This window comes from Morchella sextelata, assembly GCF_020137385.1.
Source record: "Morchella sextelata strain SCLS chromosome Unknown scls_2, whole genome shotgun sequence".
In the NCBI taxonomy this organism is placed as follows: domain Eukaryota; kingdom Fungi; phylum Ascomycota; class Pezizomycetes; order Pezizales; family Morchellaceae; genus Morchella; species Morchella sextelata.
Genome location: NW_025408617.1, coordinates 2,198,880 through 2,214,249, shown reverse-complemented (window position 1 = coordinate 2,214,249; position 15,370 = coordinate 2,198,880). Strand labels below are relative to the sequence as shown.

The 15,370-nt window shown below is 47.8% G+C and overlaps 6 protein-coding genes across 6 annotated transcripts; 3 read left to right on the top strand and 3 right to left on the bottom strand.

The window, feature by feature from the left end:
* Nucleotides 1-1,189: 1,189 nt before the first annotated feature.
* H6S33_005845 (uncharacterized protein) lies at nucleotides 1,190-1,889 on the bottom strand (the record flags this gene model as incomplete). Its single annotated transcript, XM_044837235.1, has 4 exons — nucleotides 1,190-1,277; nucleotides 1,353-1,419; nucleotides 1,765-1,805; nucleotides 1,867-1,889. The coding sequence occupies 4 exons, from the start codon at nucleotides 1,887-1,889 to the stop codon at nucleotides 1,190-1,192; spliced, it is 219 nt and encodes a 72-aa protein (XP_044699154.1).
* Nucleotides 1,890-2,251: 362 nt separating this feature from the next.
* Nucleotides 2,252-2,778, top strand: H6S33_005844 (uncharacterized protein; the record flags this gene model as incomplete). The annotated part of the gene is made up of 5 exons (XM_044837234.1): nucleotides 2,252-2,276; nucleotides 2,346-2,469; nucleotides 2,562-2,570; nucleotides 2,620-2,705; nucleotides 2,771-2,778. 5 exons carry the CDS (start codon nucleotides 2,252-2,254, stop codon nucleotides 2,776-2,778), a joined length of 252 nt encoding a protein of 83 aa, XP_044699153.1.
* Nucleotides 2,779-3,841: 1,063 nt separating this feature from the next.
* On the top strand, nucleotides 3,842-6,513 carry H6S33_005843 (uncharacterized protein; the record flags this gene model as incomplete). Its single annotated transcript, XM_044837233.1, has 8 exons — nucleotides 3,842-4,091; nucleotides 4,173-4,193; nucleotides 4,263-4,400; nucleotides 4,465-5,105; nucleotides 5,328-5,878; nucleotides 5,955-6,042; nucleotides 6,113-6,346; nucleotides 6,415-6,513. 8 exons carry the CDS (start codon nucleotides 3,842-3,844, stop codon nucleotides 6,511-6,513), a joined length of 2,022 nt encoding a protein of 673 aa, XP_044699152.1.
* A 4,226-nt stretch (nucleotides 6,514-10,739) lies between these two features.
* H6S33_005842 (uncharacterized protein) lies at nucleotides 10,740-11,048 on the bottom strand (the record flags this gene model as incomplete). The annotated part of the gene is made up of 1 exon (XM_044837232.1): nucleotides 10,740-11,048. One exon carries the CDS (start codon nucleotides 11,046-11,048, stop codon nucleotides 10,740-10,742), a length of 309 nt encoding a protein of 102 aa, XP_044699151.1.
* A 1,050-nt stretch (nucleotides 11,049-12,098) lies between these two features.
* H6S33_005841 (uncharacterized protein) lies at nucleotides 12,099-13,500 on the bottom strand (the record flags this gene model as incomplete). The annotated part of the gene is made up of 8 exons (XM_044837231.1): nucleotides 12,099-12,282; nucleotides 12,355-12,420; nucleotides 12,568-12,652; nucleotides 12,754-12,890; nucleotides 12,955-12,973; nucleotides 13,044-13,087; nucleotides 13,185-13,212; nucleotides 13,278-13,500. The coding sequence occupies 8 exons, from the start codon at nucleotides 13,498-13,500 to the stop codon at nucleotides 12,099-12,101; spliced, it is 786 nt and encodes a 261-aa protein (XP_044699150.1).
* Nucleotides 13,501-14,179: 679 nt separating this feature from the next.
* Nucleotides 14,180-15,285, top strand: H6S33_005840 (uncharacterized protein; the record flags this gene model as incomplete). The annotated part of the gene is made up of 2 exons (XM_044837230.1): nucleotides 14,180-14,459; nucleotides 14,594-15,285. 2 exons carry the CDS (start codon nucleotides 14,180-14,182, stop codon nucleotides 15,283-15,285), a joined length of 972 nt encoding a protein of 323 aa, XP_044699149.1.
* Between the last annotated feature and the right edge of the window lie 85 nt (nucleotides 15,286-15,370).

The window sequence follows — 15,370 nt, the reverse complement described above, 5'->3', positions numbered from 1 at the left end:
AGATTCGTAAGATTCGAGCGCCATATATAGCAGAGAGTTAAACAATCATGTGCCCCCCTTGGAACTAAAATTTGACTCCTCACATAAATCAAGGAAAATGTTTCTCGATCACCAAGCATAATAGGCTAGTGAAGCTGAATGCTATAATGCATAACTTAGAGTAATAGGGTGTCGAGTTTTATTTCCGAAGAGCTGAGAGGCTATGCATAGTTGAGCATCTCGGGCATGACGATGCAAAGCTGTAATAGTTATTCAGAACTCCTTAAATCTCCACATAATCAGCTTCATCGGTTAGTAATTGAAATGATATGATAGGATATTTTCACGTGCTCTAAGCACAGGGTCTCAAATTGAAGGGACAGGCTGTCTCACGTTTATCATATATCAGCACGTACGTACTCCGACGCACGATGTAAATGATGATTGGCCAATCCTCAACACAGAGCGGTGAGGGCTCGGGAAAGGGTGACGAAAGGCCAAGTCCATTCTGTAGCAGATATGGGCTATATGGATTCCGGTAATGCAACAAATGCCCTACGTGTACTTTGGATTTTTGACATCGATGATTACGTCTGCAGCGGATGGTTTGTGTATGGACAAGTCAGCCAAAGATTAGGGCCGAGTATCAGATCGTTAATGGGTGACTATAGACAAACCTGCTCATTGGTAGCAAGCCTCTCCCGTAGATGGCCCGCTGGCATTTCTTGCCGACGGATCGGAGAGAGCCGACATTATGCAGCTTCGGCGACCTCTCCAGGTGGACAACGGCCCGAGCCGATAAGCCATTGTTTCGAAACATCACCGTTGCTCTGTTTGCTTTTGATGATCATATGAAGATTGAAATACCGGAAAGAATACGCGGGTGCCAATTTCTTGTTCTCAGTAGCTGAGGGTTCATAAGTAACTTCATATCGAGGAGATGTTGGAATATAGCCAAGAGAGCAAGTGTCTTAATTAAAACAAAAACAGGCACTGAGAAAAATTCCTCTTGGGATCTGGGCCAGCGATGATTCCTGAATCCTCTGCAGGCAGTCTCCAATGGGTCTTGACGGACATGATGCCTCCACGTAGCAACATCCAATTATACTGTCGGCATCACCCCGCTATCCCAACCCCCAACATAAGAAACGATCGAGGATTACTTCACGGTTCGTGTCTTCTAATATGATAGGTCCTGTAACACGATAGGTCATTGAGAGTTTCCTAAGGACCCTGACCTGACCCTGTTCTGTTTCGTTAGACGAGAACCTTGAGGACCAATGGATCTAGGAGATCTCCTATTTATATCAGGTTCTTGGAAATTACCATGGTGCCGGAGAAGTAGGGTCAAAAGTGAGGCCCAATAAACTTACAGTGCGTCGTGCCCTCCAAAGTAAAAGTTTTCCCTGCGAACAGAGAGAGATTTAATGGAATGTCTGCCTGTTTTGTTTTTACAGTAAACCTTGCTTTTTCTAAACTTATTCCAATTAGAGCATGGGTAAGTGATTTTTTCTTTCGGAATTACACCTTTAGGGTTATACTATAGGACCCCGAACACTCGGAGAGCGTCAATCACATCTAGGATACTACCAGATATATACCCAATGAGTCGGAGATGTTTTCTATCGATAAAAACAACCCCCCTGGAACAAGAACGTCGATTCTGTCAGCAGCACTGGGGACCGCTCAGTAGCGAGTAGGCAATGTATGAATAGAATCGAAGCACATATAGCTATCTTCAGGAAATGATTATTTAAGGGTTATCATTTATAAGCAAGTGTATACTCAATAGTATTGCAGCGATATCAAATGCGCTGTGATAAGTACTACGCTCTTCCAATGTTAGTTAGACCAGTACGGTGATAGTTATGGATAGGTTCCTCCGACCTGCGCATCGAGTGATAATCCATGAAGATCCATCACGGCGACCTAAGCACTTAACGGGCTTAATTGGAATAGTCGTCTATTGCAAGTTGATACTAGACACAAGGACATCGCGCGATCGACCGGGAGCAATACATGAGCTGGGACCGATAAGCTCCCCGAGACATTACGGTAAATCCCGCAAAAGACTAGCCACGTTCCACCCACCGAGCCTTATCAATACCGGGATTTCCCAACGGCATGTGTGTGATCGTGGCTTGGGCTCAGTGACATGGCAAGTCAAAACGGCGATGTATGTGTAAAGCGCACTACATGTAGGTCCTCTGGCTATGTAACTCCATCAGCATCTGCAACATCAATAACCATTGTTGACTCTTTACCCAGCACAATGACCTCATCTACCTTTGCAGATTGTACAGCAGAACAGATGCTGTCTCATTGCTGATGCCGCGCAAGCCAGCTGCAACACGGTGACTCTGCAGTGCCCATTCCCAGCCATAAGCCCGCCACCCGAGCTCTCGGAACCAGTCCCACAAATGATATAGCAGCAGTGCAGGCGTTCCCGAAGGACTTCGCACATCGCAATGACTGTCCGAGGGGAGTTAGGTAGGATTGACTGAAGGGTGCACTCGAGGTATATATGTGGGAGCAGTCATGAAATTTTGATTCACCACATTCGCGGAGCCTCTTGGAGCCAGGCACTTAGAGTATGTAGTTTATCCTGGATGCGCGTGCGTACATACATGGATGATGAAGGATGCGAGCACCTCGTAGATCATCCCCAACGTCTGTGCACGTGTTCGGGAAAAGGATCGTCAGATGTGAGATTGGCGGAGGTGCATGTAGGTACATCTCACCCCTGATTTGCGGGTTTCTGGGCGCGTCTGATTCTACCTACTATATGTAGATGACTAGCAAACCAATTCACCACACATGGCATACGATAGTTATCGAGTACATCCATAGATCCGGGAAGACTCGAACCGGATTATGCCCTCCGGGGTAGGCTCTGTAGACAAGTGCGTGCTGGTCTGTTTGATCCTTCACTCGCTTTTACTGGCATAACATGCGTACTCTAATATACTACTCTGGGGCAGGGCATTGTTTTGAGTGTGTTCCTACATCTCCAGGAACATGGAAATAAGGTTCCAAAATCAAGCCCCTTGGCGTTGACAGAAACCGCCCAGTTGAATTTCAAATCCAATTGCCAAGACGGAATCCTAGGACAAACGATAACCATAGAGCCTGTGCGATGTCTAACTTTCGATATGATGTATGTAGAGCACATACGAGTACAGCATAACCAGGCCAGCACTGGCTGGCCACCGCCATTCACAAGCATCGGATGTGTTCCAGACTCTTTCAAATTTTTTCTGCTTGCACATAGGTACTTCTGCAGAGTAAACAAGTGCACCACCCCATGAAGTCAAAGGCTTGCCATGGGTTCAGCAGTAATTCAAAGCCCACAAAGTGAAGGGCATAGGCTGTATATGTATGATAGGGGCAATATTGCCCCTCATATCTGAAATTGTTGTCTTGGTCAACGGCCAAACTTCCAGCCAATCTATCAAATCCAAGGGTAGATTTGTAATTGTTGCACATATTGTTGCACATACGTACTGCTTCTCGTCACCACTGCAGGCATCCCCCCTAGAAGGTGGGAAACCGCAATCAACTTTATTTGGTGGCCTACCAAACAGCGCATAGCCTCTGATGTGCGGGTAATAAAGTACCAGATACCCCAAAATTCCGGGCTGGCCCCTAATGCCGGGTATCATGAGATCTATTGCAACAAACCTCCAGATCATCTTCCGATATATCGAAAAACACACCGGCTGTAATACACACCCGTGAGAAAGAGTAGGGTTTGAACTCGAGTGTACTTTCCGCGTTATTCGGCGGCTTTACACCAGGCTCTGAACTACCCGGAGTCAATATCTGCACCAACTCCTAAATCGAGTGAACGATTCCGATTCAGATGTCTATCGGCGCCTGGATTTTGATTTTGGCTCTATCGTTTGCTCAGTGGCCGACCGTCATAGCACAGGGAGATGGATCGAATCTGGCTGATGATCGAAGGCCTGCGCTATACACCGGAGACTTTGGGAACTGTATGGAGAACTCCACCATCACAATATCCCGCTTCGATGCCGCTTACTATGCCGATAATATGACTGTTCTCTTCCACATCGATGGAAAGACCTCCTTGGTCAATGATAACCTGATGAGTAAGTATACACATGTATATATAGAACTTTTAAGGTTTTCTCCACGGGCCTAAGCTAACCTTACTGCTTACAATACATTAGTTTATCTGACCGTGGATGCATGTTCGTGGCTATAATAATCCTCAAGCACTATGGTATATGTACTGATCAACAGGGCCATAATACATCTAGATGGAGAAAGCCGATTTAGTATATTATTCAACCCGTGCAATGCAAATCTTCCTTCACTTTGTCCGGCTAGATCGGGTGTAAATATAACAGCAGCACACATAATCCCAGTATCTCAAGCTGATGTTTCTGAGATTCCAGGTTCATAATCTGATGTTTATAATATATATCATTAATAGATAGATTTCTAACTTATTTTTATTAGCCATTGCTTTTGCCATACCAGACTTTGAGGGACGGGCAGATTTACGAATATTTTCAAATTCCACAAACCGCCAGGTTGCATGTGTAACTGCTATCATTACAAACGGAAAAACCTTCTCGCATCCAAAGATCATTTCATCCATATTAGGAGGATTTGCCTTTATCGTTTTCATTTCGTCGTTTATCGCAGCTTGCAGCACGTTTGTCACCGGCGATGGAATTATCGGTTCACGATCACTATATGCTCACTCCCTCTCTGTATATATGGTATTTTCATGTTTCCATTCCATATTCTTTACTGGAGCGTTGTCGATCGATTTTCCCAGTGTCCTCATTTCCTTCTGGTCGAACTTTGCTTGGTCTGCTGGCTTGATCAAGGCGGAGTCTATGCAGGACTCGCTGGACCGAATCACCAGAAAATCCGCTCCATCCATAGATGCGACGGACCCCAGCGGGCAGGCACTGGATCTCGAAAGAGAGCTATATTCGCTCTCGAAACGGGACTTCCAGTTTGGAGTGCATCAGAAAGAGGGACTCCCGGTTCCTGGAAGTTACATAGGCTTTCCCGCGACTCTTGCGCAATTAGATTTAACCGCTACTAATGCGTTCATGACAGCATTTCTCTGGTTTCTAGTTCTCCTCGTAAGTCTGGTTGTCGTCGTCGGGGGTTTGAAATTGATACTGGGCGCATGTACTGCCGCTGGGCTGGGGAAAGATCGAGTTAAAGTGTTTCGAGACAACTGGTTAGCTTTTCTCAAATCAATTTTGTGTAGAACGGTTTGGATTCTCATTCTTTTTCTTTTAACCTCTCTACGGGATGTATGGTATGATGTAAAAAACGAATAGATACTTACGATCTTCTAGGTGCTCATTGCTTTCTTCCCCATGATGCTACTTGCAACTTTTCAGTTTACATTGAAGGTGCCTGGGCCTCAAGCAATTGCCGCAATTGTATTCATGACCCTGCTCGTTGGGGTATCTGCGGGCATAGCGCATGCATACGTTATTATCTTGCGTGGGGGAAGACTCAAAAGCGAAAAGGAAAGCCGAGTGATATCTCTTGAACGTAAGTTTGGTTTCGTGCCGTGGTGTAAGATCTCGCGCCAAGGCAGTAACGCCGCTGATCAAAAGCCATCCCCGACCCTCATACCTTGGTGGAAGCTGTCAATTGAAAAAAACCAAGAACGTGATATTCATGACGAGGAAACGCTCGTCCATCAGTTCGGGTGGCTATCTGCCCGGTTCCGAAGGCGCAGATGGTGGTTCTTCGGACCGTGGTTCCTTTACGAGTTCATCAGAGCATTGTTCTATGGCGGAGGTCAAAGCAATCCACGAGCACAGATTCTCGGGTTACTGGCCCTAGAGATCATTGCCCTCGGTGTTTCAGCTTCTGCGAGCCCCTTCCAAAGTGTGAGGTTAGTAGAAGAGGGATCTGATTATTACATCATAGTTACTATACCGCAATATCACTAACTACTTATTATCATTCAGATTAAACGCATTAATATATGTTTTCGGTATCATGAAGATTTCAACCTTAGCAATAATCGCCGCCTTGATGCTTAATACCGGTACAAATGTAAGCATTCAATATTTTACCACTTGCCAAATAGGGTAATCGACAAGCAAATCTGACATGGTGATCATAGAGGATCGTCGTAACGGTACTTGGGATTGTCATCGTTGTGTTCCAAGGGGTCACAGTGTTGGTGGTGATCATATTTGGCGCAGTCAACGTTTACACTACGTATTTCGCGCTTGCCCCTCTAGAATCCAGGATCAAACCCGAATCTTGCATACCGGTCAGGGAAAAGTACCTCAAACACATCCAAACAAGATCTGTCGACATCGATCCACCGCCAAAGGTCGAGACTGAACCTGTTGTGCCCTCATTTTCCGTCACGGATGTGCGAAGATATCCCAAAATTGACGATGAATATGATGACCAAAGGGGACCCCTGTTTTCAGGATCTTCGCGAAGGGCAAACGCCCCTTCAGGAGTAAGATTGCCACGCCGAACCTGGTCACCGAGTCAAAGCTGGACCAATGAAGGCATGCCCTCAATTCCCCATCTGGTCAGTTCACGAACCGATTGGCCTATCCTCAATCCACTACCAGCCTCTATAAATAATAGTTTTCGTAAAGAGACCCCACTCGGACAAGCACAAAACTTGCAGTCGTTAGAAACCGATGTACATACCTTCCCACAAAAATTCTAGTTTTTTTCTTTCCTTTTTCCTTTACGGTAGAGAAAACTCTTCGAATATTGGCATGCTTACTCATTTTATTGTACTCTTTTTCAGTTGAGTAACCACAAATACGATGTTTGGTGGTAACGGCTGATGTCTGATGTCTTTCCTTTGTGGTGTATATAATAGTAATAATTTATATATTTATATATATATATATATACTGGTTGGGGGCGCTCTGTCGTTACGCTTGCGGAAATAGAAATCACAACAACAGTAATTTATGTTGATCAGATGTCGGCAGCCTGACCGCAGTAGATCATTTCCTTTTTGTGGTGTTGAGTTCTTTTTTCTGGAAAAGCAACATTACCCGAACGTTTGAGTACTTCGTCACCTTTGACGGTCTGTGCGGTTCTGACAGCGGTCAACGACAGGATGGTTTTCGTTCAACACGGACCTTTCTCGGAGGTGTGAGGATACTCTAAGGAGAGTAAGTAGCTTCCCCACTGGGGTGGCACGGCTCCTAGTCTAGAGGGGGTGGTGACCGAGGGAGAGAGAGGAGCCCTGCAGCACTTTATGTACCGTCCTGGTCCCAATGTCCCAGTGTTCCAATCATCAATTTGCAATCGCTTTAGGCTTTTATCCTATCCTATTCTGTGAATCATCCGATATCGAGATGTATCTTAAATTATGATTCCGAGTGATCGACCACGTTAGATCCTTTGGGAATGGAGAGACAGGCTTTGGGTGGATGGATGGATGGATTGGGAGGAGTGGAGGAGTGCTGGAGGAGGAGGAGGATTGATAGGGTAGTTGGGATGTAGTTCTAGCCGATGCCCAGGGAAAGGGCCTACCATGTGAGCTCATCGGTCAAAAACAAATAACAGCAGGCAGCTATGATACCCTAAATGTACCTAAATGTACCTACACGGCTTCCCCAGCCGTTTTCTCCCTTGCGTGTTGTGGTTGTGTCCCAGGTCTCCTCCCTTTTCTCCGCTCTTCACTTTCACATCCCACGCACGGAGGCCCTGAGAAAGGAAGAAGGAAAGAAAATAAAATACTTACGCCATGAAACTCACCAACTGTGCAAGCGAGCCGGTTAAATTCAGGTGTGATTCCTGTAAAAGGGCGATGATTGCCACCTTTCTCGGGGAAGTCACCACGCTTCAACGCTTAATTACATCGTGGAGCGGCCAGCTGGTACAATCTGATACAGCGGCGATCAAAGATTATTAAATAAACCGCGGTAACTTCGCCATCTTAGCTTTTCGCCCCTTTTCAAAAGCCGTTTAGTAGCCTCCTCCCTCAATTAACACACCTCACACATATCACTTACTCTACACGCACGCACACACATACATCCACATACGCTCACACACCAAGGACCTTGTCAGTTCAGTCTAATATGTTGGATGTCAATTGATACCAGGAAGATTCAAGGAGTGGTGGGGAGGGGGGGCAGTTGGGTCGCCGATCAGCTGTAGCAATTGTTTATTTGTGGGCTGCATGTAGGGCGTGTAGTAGTAATAATTGTTTCCCAATCTTCTGTGCGTTCTCTTCTTCAGTAATCCTTGGACGAACCCTTTCCTCCACGCGAGGTGCGTTACCGGAGAATTTGGGAAGGGGGAGAAGTACGTCTTTGACAGGTTGACAGCCGCCCGTTTCATATATGGAAAGGGCGTTAGTTGGACTGTTCGCGACGCGACGGCCAAGCGCCTCTTCATGCGGGGACCAACGCGGTACGGTGATCTTGTACCAGGGCCCCTGATTGGTATCTTGATAAATTTCTCTGTTTGATTCACACTGGGCTGCATGATGTGGATGACGCTTCGGCACAGCTTGCGAGGGAATTCCGACTTGTGGAACGGTAAGATTTGCGGTCCCACCGGACAGGGTACGTTCATTTTCGGACCAGGATGCATGCTTGTTGTTGGTTCTTCCACCAGCGTTCCATGCAGATTCTTATAGAAGGTCATGATTCAGGTCACGAAATAGTAAGAATCCATGGGTGGATGGATGGATATAGTGGTGGTGGGTGATGGTTGATGAATATGGGTAAGTACTCTGTACTTCCCAGCATGCGTATCCGTAATCTAGAGCACTTTAGGAGGGAGTCCCATCTCTAGGGGGAGATCTACCATATTATGCCAGATTCCCGTCGATAAATGACGCCGGCAAGACAGCGAAGGCACCCAATTATCGTTCGGATATGTGCAAATACCCCTCCGCCTTTACCCAAGATAGAACGCCGTGCCGACCCCATAGGTGCGGTCGATATGGGTCGCGGGGGGGGAGTGAAGGGAAGGGAAGGGAAGAAGGGAAGGAGGGAAGGAGGGAAGGAGTCGAAGCATAGCATACGCTGCTCGTGCTCGTGCAACACCACCAAGGGCCAAAATATCATCGCCGAATGGCAAGTGTGGACTGTGTGGTGAGCCTCTTCTCATCGGCCACCATTTTATCAGTGGGGGTTTCCCTGACTTCGGGATCCACCATCTGTGATAGGCAACTCTCACCCGAGGATCCACCTTACTACCCGTCCATCCCTTGCAAATCATACAATCTTTTGCATGATGATAGCCCACACCCTGAACAACTTCTGCTTTTTTTCGATTCCCTTGTAGACTAATAACTATTTTTCTCTTGCCCTTTTTCGCGATGCTTCATGTGTTTTTTTCCCCAGAAGAAATATACTGAGCAGAGCACGAGTGCCGTATCCAAACTCCCGTTTTTACAAACTCTACTCTAACCTCTTCCCCCCTCCCCCCCCGTCCTCCATACATCTCCGTCCCCCCGTCTATCATCATCATAATCCTCAACCCCCATCAAACTGTCGTTTCGTCTGATCAAGGGTTCTAAAACCCCACATACTCCCCTTATTTCAACGAGACTCACACATACATACACACATCACATACACATCTACACCTCGGTTCCCGGCAAGAACCCATATGGCATATCGTACGATTAAGATTGATTGATTGATTACACTCACGGTTCACTTGCACACCGCTGATTCACCACTCACACCGAACACAACTGCCGCGCCAGCGCCATCTCGCTTAACGTACTTTGTAACAACCAAAATTGACCTTGACCTCACCTCACAGCAGCTCTCCCAGGCAAATTGATGCGCGCTTAGGCGAAAATTGATGGTGGGCAGGTAGGGTTGGCTGTGTCTGATTCGCTTCCGGCCACGTTGCTGCAAACTGTGACGGGCCGTATGGTTGTAGATCAGCGGAGGGGGGCGTGGGTGTGTCGCAAAGCAGCATGATCGATACGGGTCTCTCAATCATACTCGCTCACTCACCCACCTCTCGCTCTCGCTCTGGTCTACTCTGTGTATACAGACAGTGGTTAAGGCTTCGTGAATCGTAAGGTTGGGGAAATCCATGGGCGCTGCTGCAAAGATGATCTATCATAAAGAGGCGGGCAGCTATGACGGATGATAGGGCATGTGTGCGTTGGAAACTCAATTGAGAGAGAAAGAAGCAAAGCAGTAAAGCAGAGGGAAGGGTAAAAAAAAAAAAAAGTGGAGTAAACTTGGAATCTGCAGGTTTACCTCTTCTCACCGCCGCTGCACATATCTTTCCTGCTCTCGGCCAGCGCAGCGGTGCTGTTTAGGTCACTTGACTGCCTTCTGGAAGCCAGATAGAAAAAAAATTGATGGGCCCTCTTTTTAATGCGGTGAATGGGAATATCGCACTGGCTGCGTTAGGTAGGAGGGTGGGTCGTATTTGGGTTAGGAGAAGGGAAAATCCAACAAGATACCTCCTCTACCTAGGTACTCTCGACTTTACCAACCTCCAACCCCTCCCCACGAATTGCGTTCCCGACCTGTGGGACAGCGTCGTCACATTTGGTCTGCATTTTTCCCATTTTTTTCCTTTTTTCTGGCAGACGTTCGTCCCTCCCGGGCAGGCAGGCTTCTCTGGGAAAACGATCTGCGCGATGATTGTTTCGCCCCCATCTCACCCTTGGAATCGTGCGTGGATGATTATCGGGGAATCCCTGTAAATCAAGACACAATCCCGACCCTCTGTTTAGACGGTCAATCACGGTAAAATGCAGCGCGATTGATTGGTGTAATCTACCACATTTGAAACACTGACGGCTCAAAAGCGGTAAGGTCGACGCCCTCCAGGGATCCGTTGAAGGCCCCTGACCACATCCCCTGCTGCTCATCATCGTCAGCAATGATCGTTCGCGCAGCAAGCAGCAGCAGCAGCAGCAGCAGGCAGCGTCGCTCCCTCCCTCCCTTCCTTACCAGGTCCAGCCAACCAGAGTGAAGAGGACGGCGAAGCCCACTGCTCTTCCGCGCTATCAATGCTTGCTTGCACCTGTTCTTGCTGTTCTTTACTTTTTCTCTGCGGCTGGCTCGATTTGAGCGATCAGTCATGGTATGGTGCAACCGGTATGTACGAGCGCCCCAACTTCAACTCATCCAAAGTTGTGTTGCTGTAGGTAGGTGGAGCAGAATTTGTCTTGCCTTGTATTGAAGCTTTTGCCTACATACATACTGACGATGATTTCATTTCCACACACGTAAAAAAAAAAACCCCAAAAAGAAAAAAACTGACCGCCGGTACTTTGGGAATGAGGGGGAATCGTGAAAGTCCGGATGGATGAGGGTGTACATGCCAACTAAGATCTACCCAGCGATAAAGTACAGACGGACAACGCTGCCTACCAACAATTGATCCCCTATACTCTAATCGAATATATAGTTATATGTATGCGCTGCGTCATGTCACAGCACCCGTCGCATAGACCTATATTCGAGACGAAGTACGAAAGAGCATCTTGAGGGGAGGGGGGTGGTAATTCCTAATATCGTTCTGTTATGGCAGAAATATATATTACTGACGATCTTATGATGTTTGACACCATCCATCCAGGCGGTTGGTTTGAGGGTTCGAACATTGATAGTAACAGAGAATAGAGTACAATAATAGCCACTACCTGCCCTGTGTATTTCAAGGGCAATAGAGATGTGTGTATGTATATACCGTACATACTTCAGCGCCGCCATGCTTCTGCGCATTGAGCATCTTGTGTACAGTACAGGGCCCCCTGCTGGAGAACGAAATCCCGAATTTTCTACACACCCTCTCTACATGGCGAGCAGAACAATTCAGGATGAAGAAAAAGAAAAGAAACAACAAAAACAAGAGCATGAAGGGGTCCAGGAAGGGCCCGTTTTGCCGAGACCCGCCTGTACTGGAAAGTGCTGTTTCGGGTTCAAAGGGTCGTCGTTTCCACCTACGTCAAGTCAAATATGTGCCATTCGACCACAACAATCCGTGCCTCATCTACCCCGGAGCCATAAACTGCCATCTCTGAGGCATTGATTACCTCTTCTATCGAGATCGTCCTTGGAAACCAGGCTGTTGGTGTAAAAGGCACCTGAAGCGGTGGGTAATATGGCGTAGGTGGGCGGATGATACTGCTACTCAGGTCTTCCTCTGCCCAGTGAGTTCCTCCCATAGCCATTTCTCATCCCATCTTTTGCACCTGCCCCCATGCTTTTCCGGTGAATCTCAACCAGTAAAAGGATTGTGGCAATCACCGATGATTTCCCCACTTTGACTCCACGGGGCGACTCGTTCTTGTCTTTTGACGATAGTGAGCTGCTGCTGCTGCGTGAGCTTGTTCCTTTGGTTTGTGACCTTGATGAATGAACTATGTCCATGACTCTAGATTACCATTTCCATATTCTTACCCTTGATGCGAATGCTCCAGAGTACTCATAACCTTGTCTTTCCTCCTGACTGTCTCTCCCCCGCTATCAGGCCGTTACCCATGACCTTAGGTAGCTGTTGTATAAACGTTCATACCACTGTTTCCTGTCACCCCTTTTTTTTTTGGCTTCCCCCTTGTCGTGGGGGATTTCATAGATGACAGTAACAGTTACCTACAGGCAGTCGATCTTATCACGTTTACTTGCATCTCGGTATCTTTTTGTTATTTCCTTTTTCTGACTTACTTCTTCGTCTTCGTCGTCTTAATCTTCTCCTAAAACGCCATATCACAAATATTGGGGGATCCATGATCCATCCCATCCAATCGACGCATCCCTTCTTCCGACTCTCTCTCTCACTCACTTGCTCGCTCCTTGCGTCCCCTCCGTACGGTGCGCGGTGTGGAGTACTGCCGTCCTAGACCCATTGTGACTACCCTGCGTACAGGGGGAGACTTGATATACTTTCTCGCTCCACCCGTCATCCCATCATCCATCATCCTGTTGATGATCTTTCGATTTCGGCCTCTACATTCGTAGTAGCCTCTTCCCATTGCAGACGTACCGGGCATTCCCCATTTTCCCTGTAAAATCAGCACGGTCAATCAATCGGGACGTCAATCAACCCCGTTTTTCCTTTCCCTACATACATACTCTTTACCTGGGGTGGAGGGGGGGGGAGGACCTTGTCTGCCTGCCTGCGCATCCTTTACCGTTACCTTACATTTGTGTCCGAAGGAAGGAGGAGAGGAAGGAAGGAGGAATTTGAAAAGAACCAGGGGTTTTTCCTTCTACCTACTAGCTCTCGCTCTCTTTGTGTTCGCTTCGAGGATATTAGGGATTATTATTATTTATTTTTTTCATTCTCTGCGGTTACTTTTTACTTACTAAACCGCTGTTGCCTCTGGGGACCTTTTTTACTTTTGGGGCCTGGCTTCCAGTTGCTATTTTTTTTTTTTTTCTCCGTTCCCTGGCAAATATCCGACGTTAACGGTTGGGGTGCTTTTTTGGAACCTGGCCCACCACCATTACCAGCAGCAGCAGTACCACCAGCTAAGCTACCACCACCAGCACCACCACCACTACCCAGTTGCACGCTACTTACTACCATTACCACTTACTATACCCCCCTCGGCCTCGCATCACCATCCCGAACTAAATAATCCTCACCCGTCGCCTGGATTTCCTTTCCCAGGAACACAGAGAAAGAGAGGCGGTCCCATAAATACCCCCACGACGCCCTCTCCCATTAATTCAAGGTCACCCGTTGGATTAATACTTGTGTCCCCAAGCGGCTGCTACTGCTACTACTACTGGTGTATTATTATTTGACTGTCGTCCGTTCCTCGAGTCGAAAGTGTTTAATAGTCTCCAACATTCCCACGTGCTCCCTCCCTCCCACCACCCCCCCACTACCACTACCACTACCACTACCACTACCACTACCACTACCACTACCACTACCACTACCACTACCACTACCACTGCCACTGTTGCTACTACTGCCACTTGCCATTGATATAGTGGTATATCAGAAAGAAAAGAGACTGTATTTTCATCCCATCTCTTCTCACGCGCGCACAGAGGGAAAAAAATAAATATATTCCACATTACATCCACTACAACTACAACTATCCTACCAGCATACATACATACCCCATCATCCATCCATACCCCATCATCCATCCATCCATCCATCCATCCATCCATCCATCCATACATCAATCCATACAATACTCACTCCAATACTCATATCCACCAACAGCAACACCACAATACAAACCATCACAATGAATCTACCAAGCCTCGTCCACCCTTCGCATTCACAGCACCAGACCCACTTCTCACCAATGCCAGGCCACGGACACCGCCCAGAGCACTCGATGCTGAGCTCACAACACGGCCACCACCACAACCACCAGCAGCACTACTCGCATCACGAATACCACTCGCACCCCCCAGCGCCGCCTCCATCACCGCCAGTGGAGGACAACTCAAAGTGCTCACTACCATCAATTTCAACATTGCTTGTATATGCCGACTGCGGGCCTGCGAATAGCAATGGAACTGGTAAGCTTTTCTTTTTTCCTTCCTCTTCCCTTCGAGATGCATTATACATTACATATACCGTATATGGTTTCTTTCCAATATGCGAACTCTATTTTTTATTTTTTTATTTTTTTTGTACTAACAACCTGTTACAGGACAACAACCCAGCCAGTCGCACTCGCCATCCCAATACCACAGCCAGCCCTCACCGCATTCCATCTCGCGCGTAACCCTTCCACCCACGCCTCCAATGCGCCCCGACTCTGTCTTTGAGGGCAGCACAAACTCGCCCACTCTGCCCGCCCAAACCCCGTCATATTTCTACTCGCCCAGCTCCAGCCACCGCAACAGCTACCCTCCCGTGCAGCAAAAATCACCCGTCTACTCGTCGCCCGAGTCGCCGTACCCCCCGCCACACCAGTCCTCATACTACCCGCCTCCTCCACCACCGCCGCCATCACAGCAGCAGCAGCAGCAGCAGCAGCAGCAGCAGCAGCAGCAGCAGCAGCAGCAGCAGCAGTCGGCGTCGTCGCCGTCAATGGGGTATGGCAAGAGCCTGCCGCCGCACCCGCACATGATCCCCGTCTCGGTGGCACCGCCATCAGCGTCTAATCCGTGGCACCACCACCACCACTCGTCGCCGGCGTCGCATGCCGCTTTCCCCCAGAGCCAAGACCGATACATCTGCCAGACATGCAACAAGGCCTTCTCAAGACCGAGTAGTCTGAGGATACACAGCCACAGCCACACGGGCGAGAAGCCGTTCAAGTGTCCGCATCATGGGTGCGGCAAGGCGTTCAGTGTACGGAGTAATATGAAGCGTCATGAAAGGGGTTGCCACCAATAGGGGTGAAGCAATTGTATGTGCGAACAGGAACAAAAAAAAGAAAAAAGGAAACATAAAAAAAAGTATGGAACTATGGTATCATATG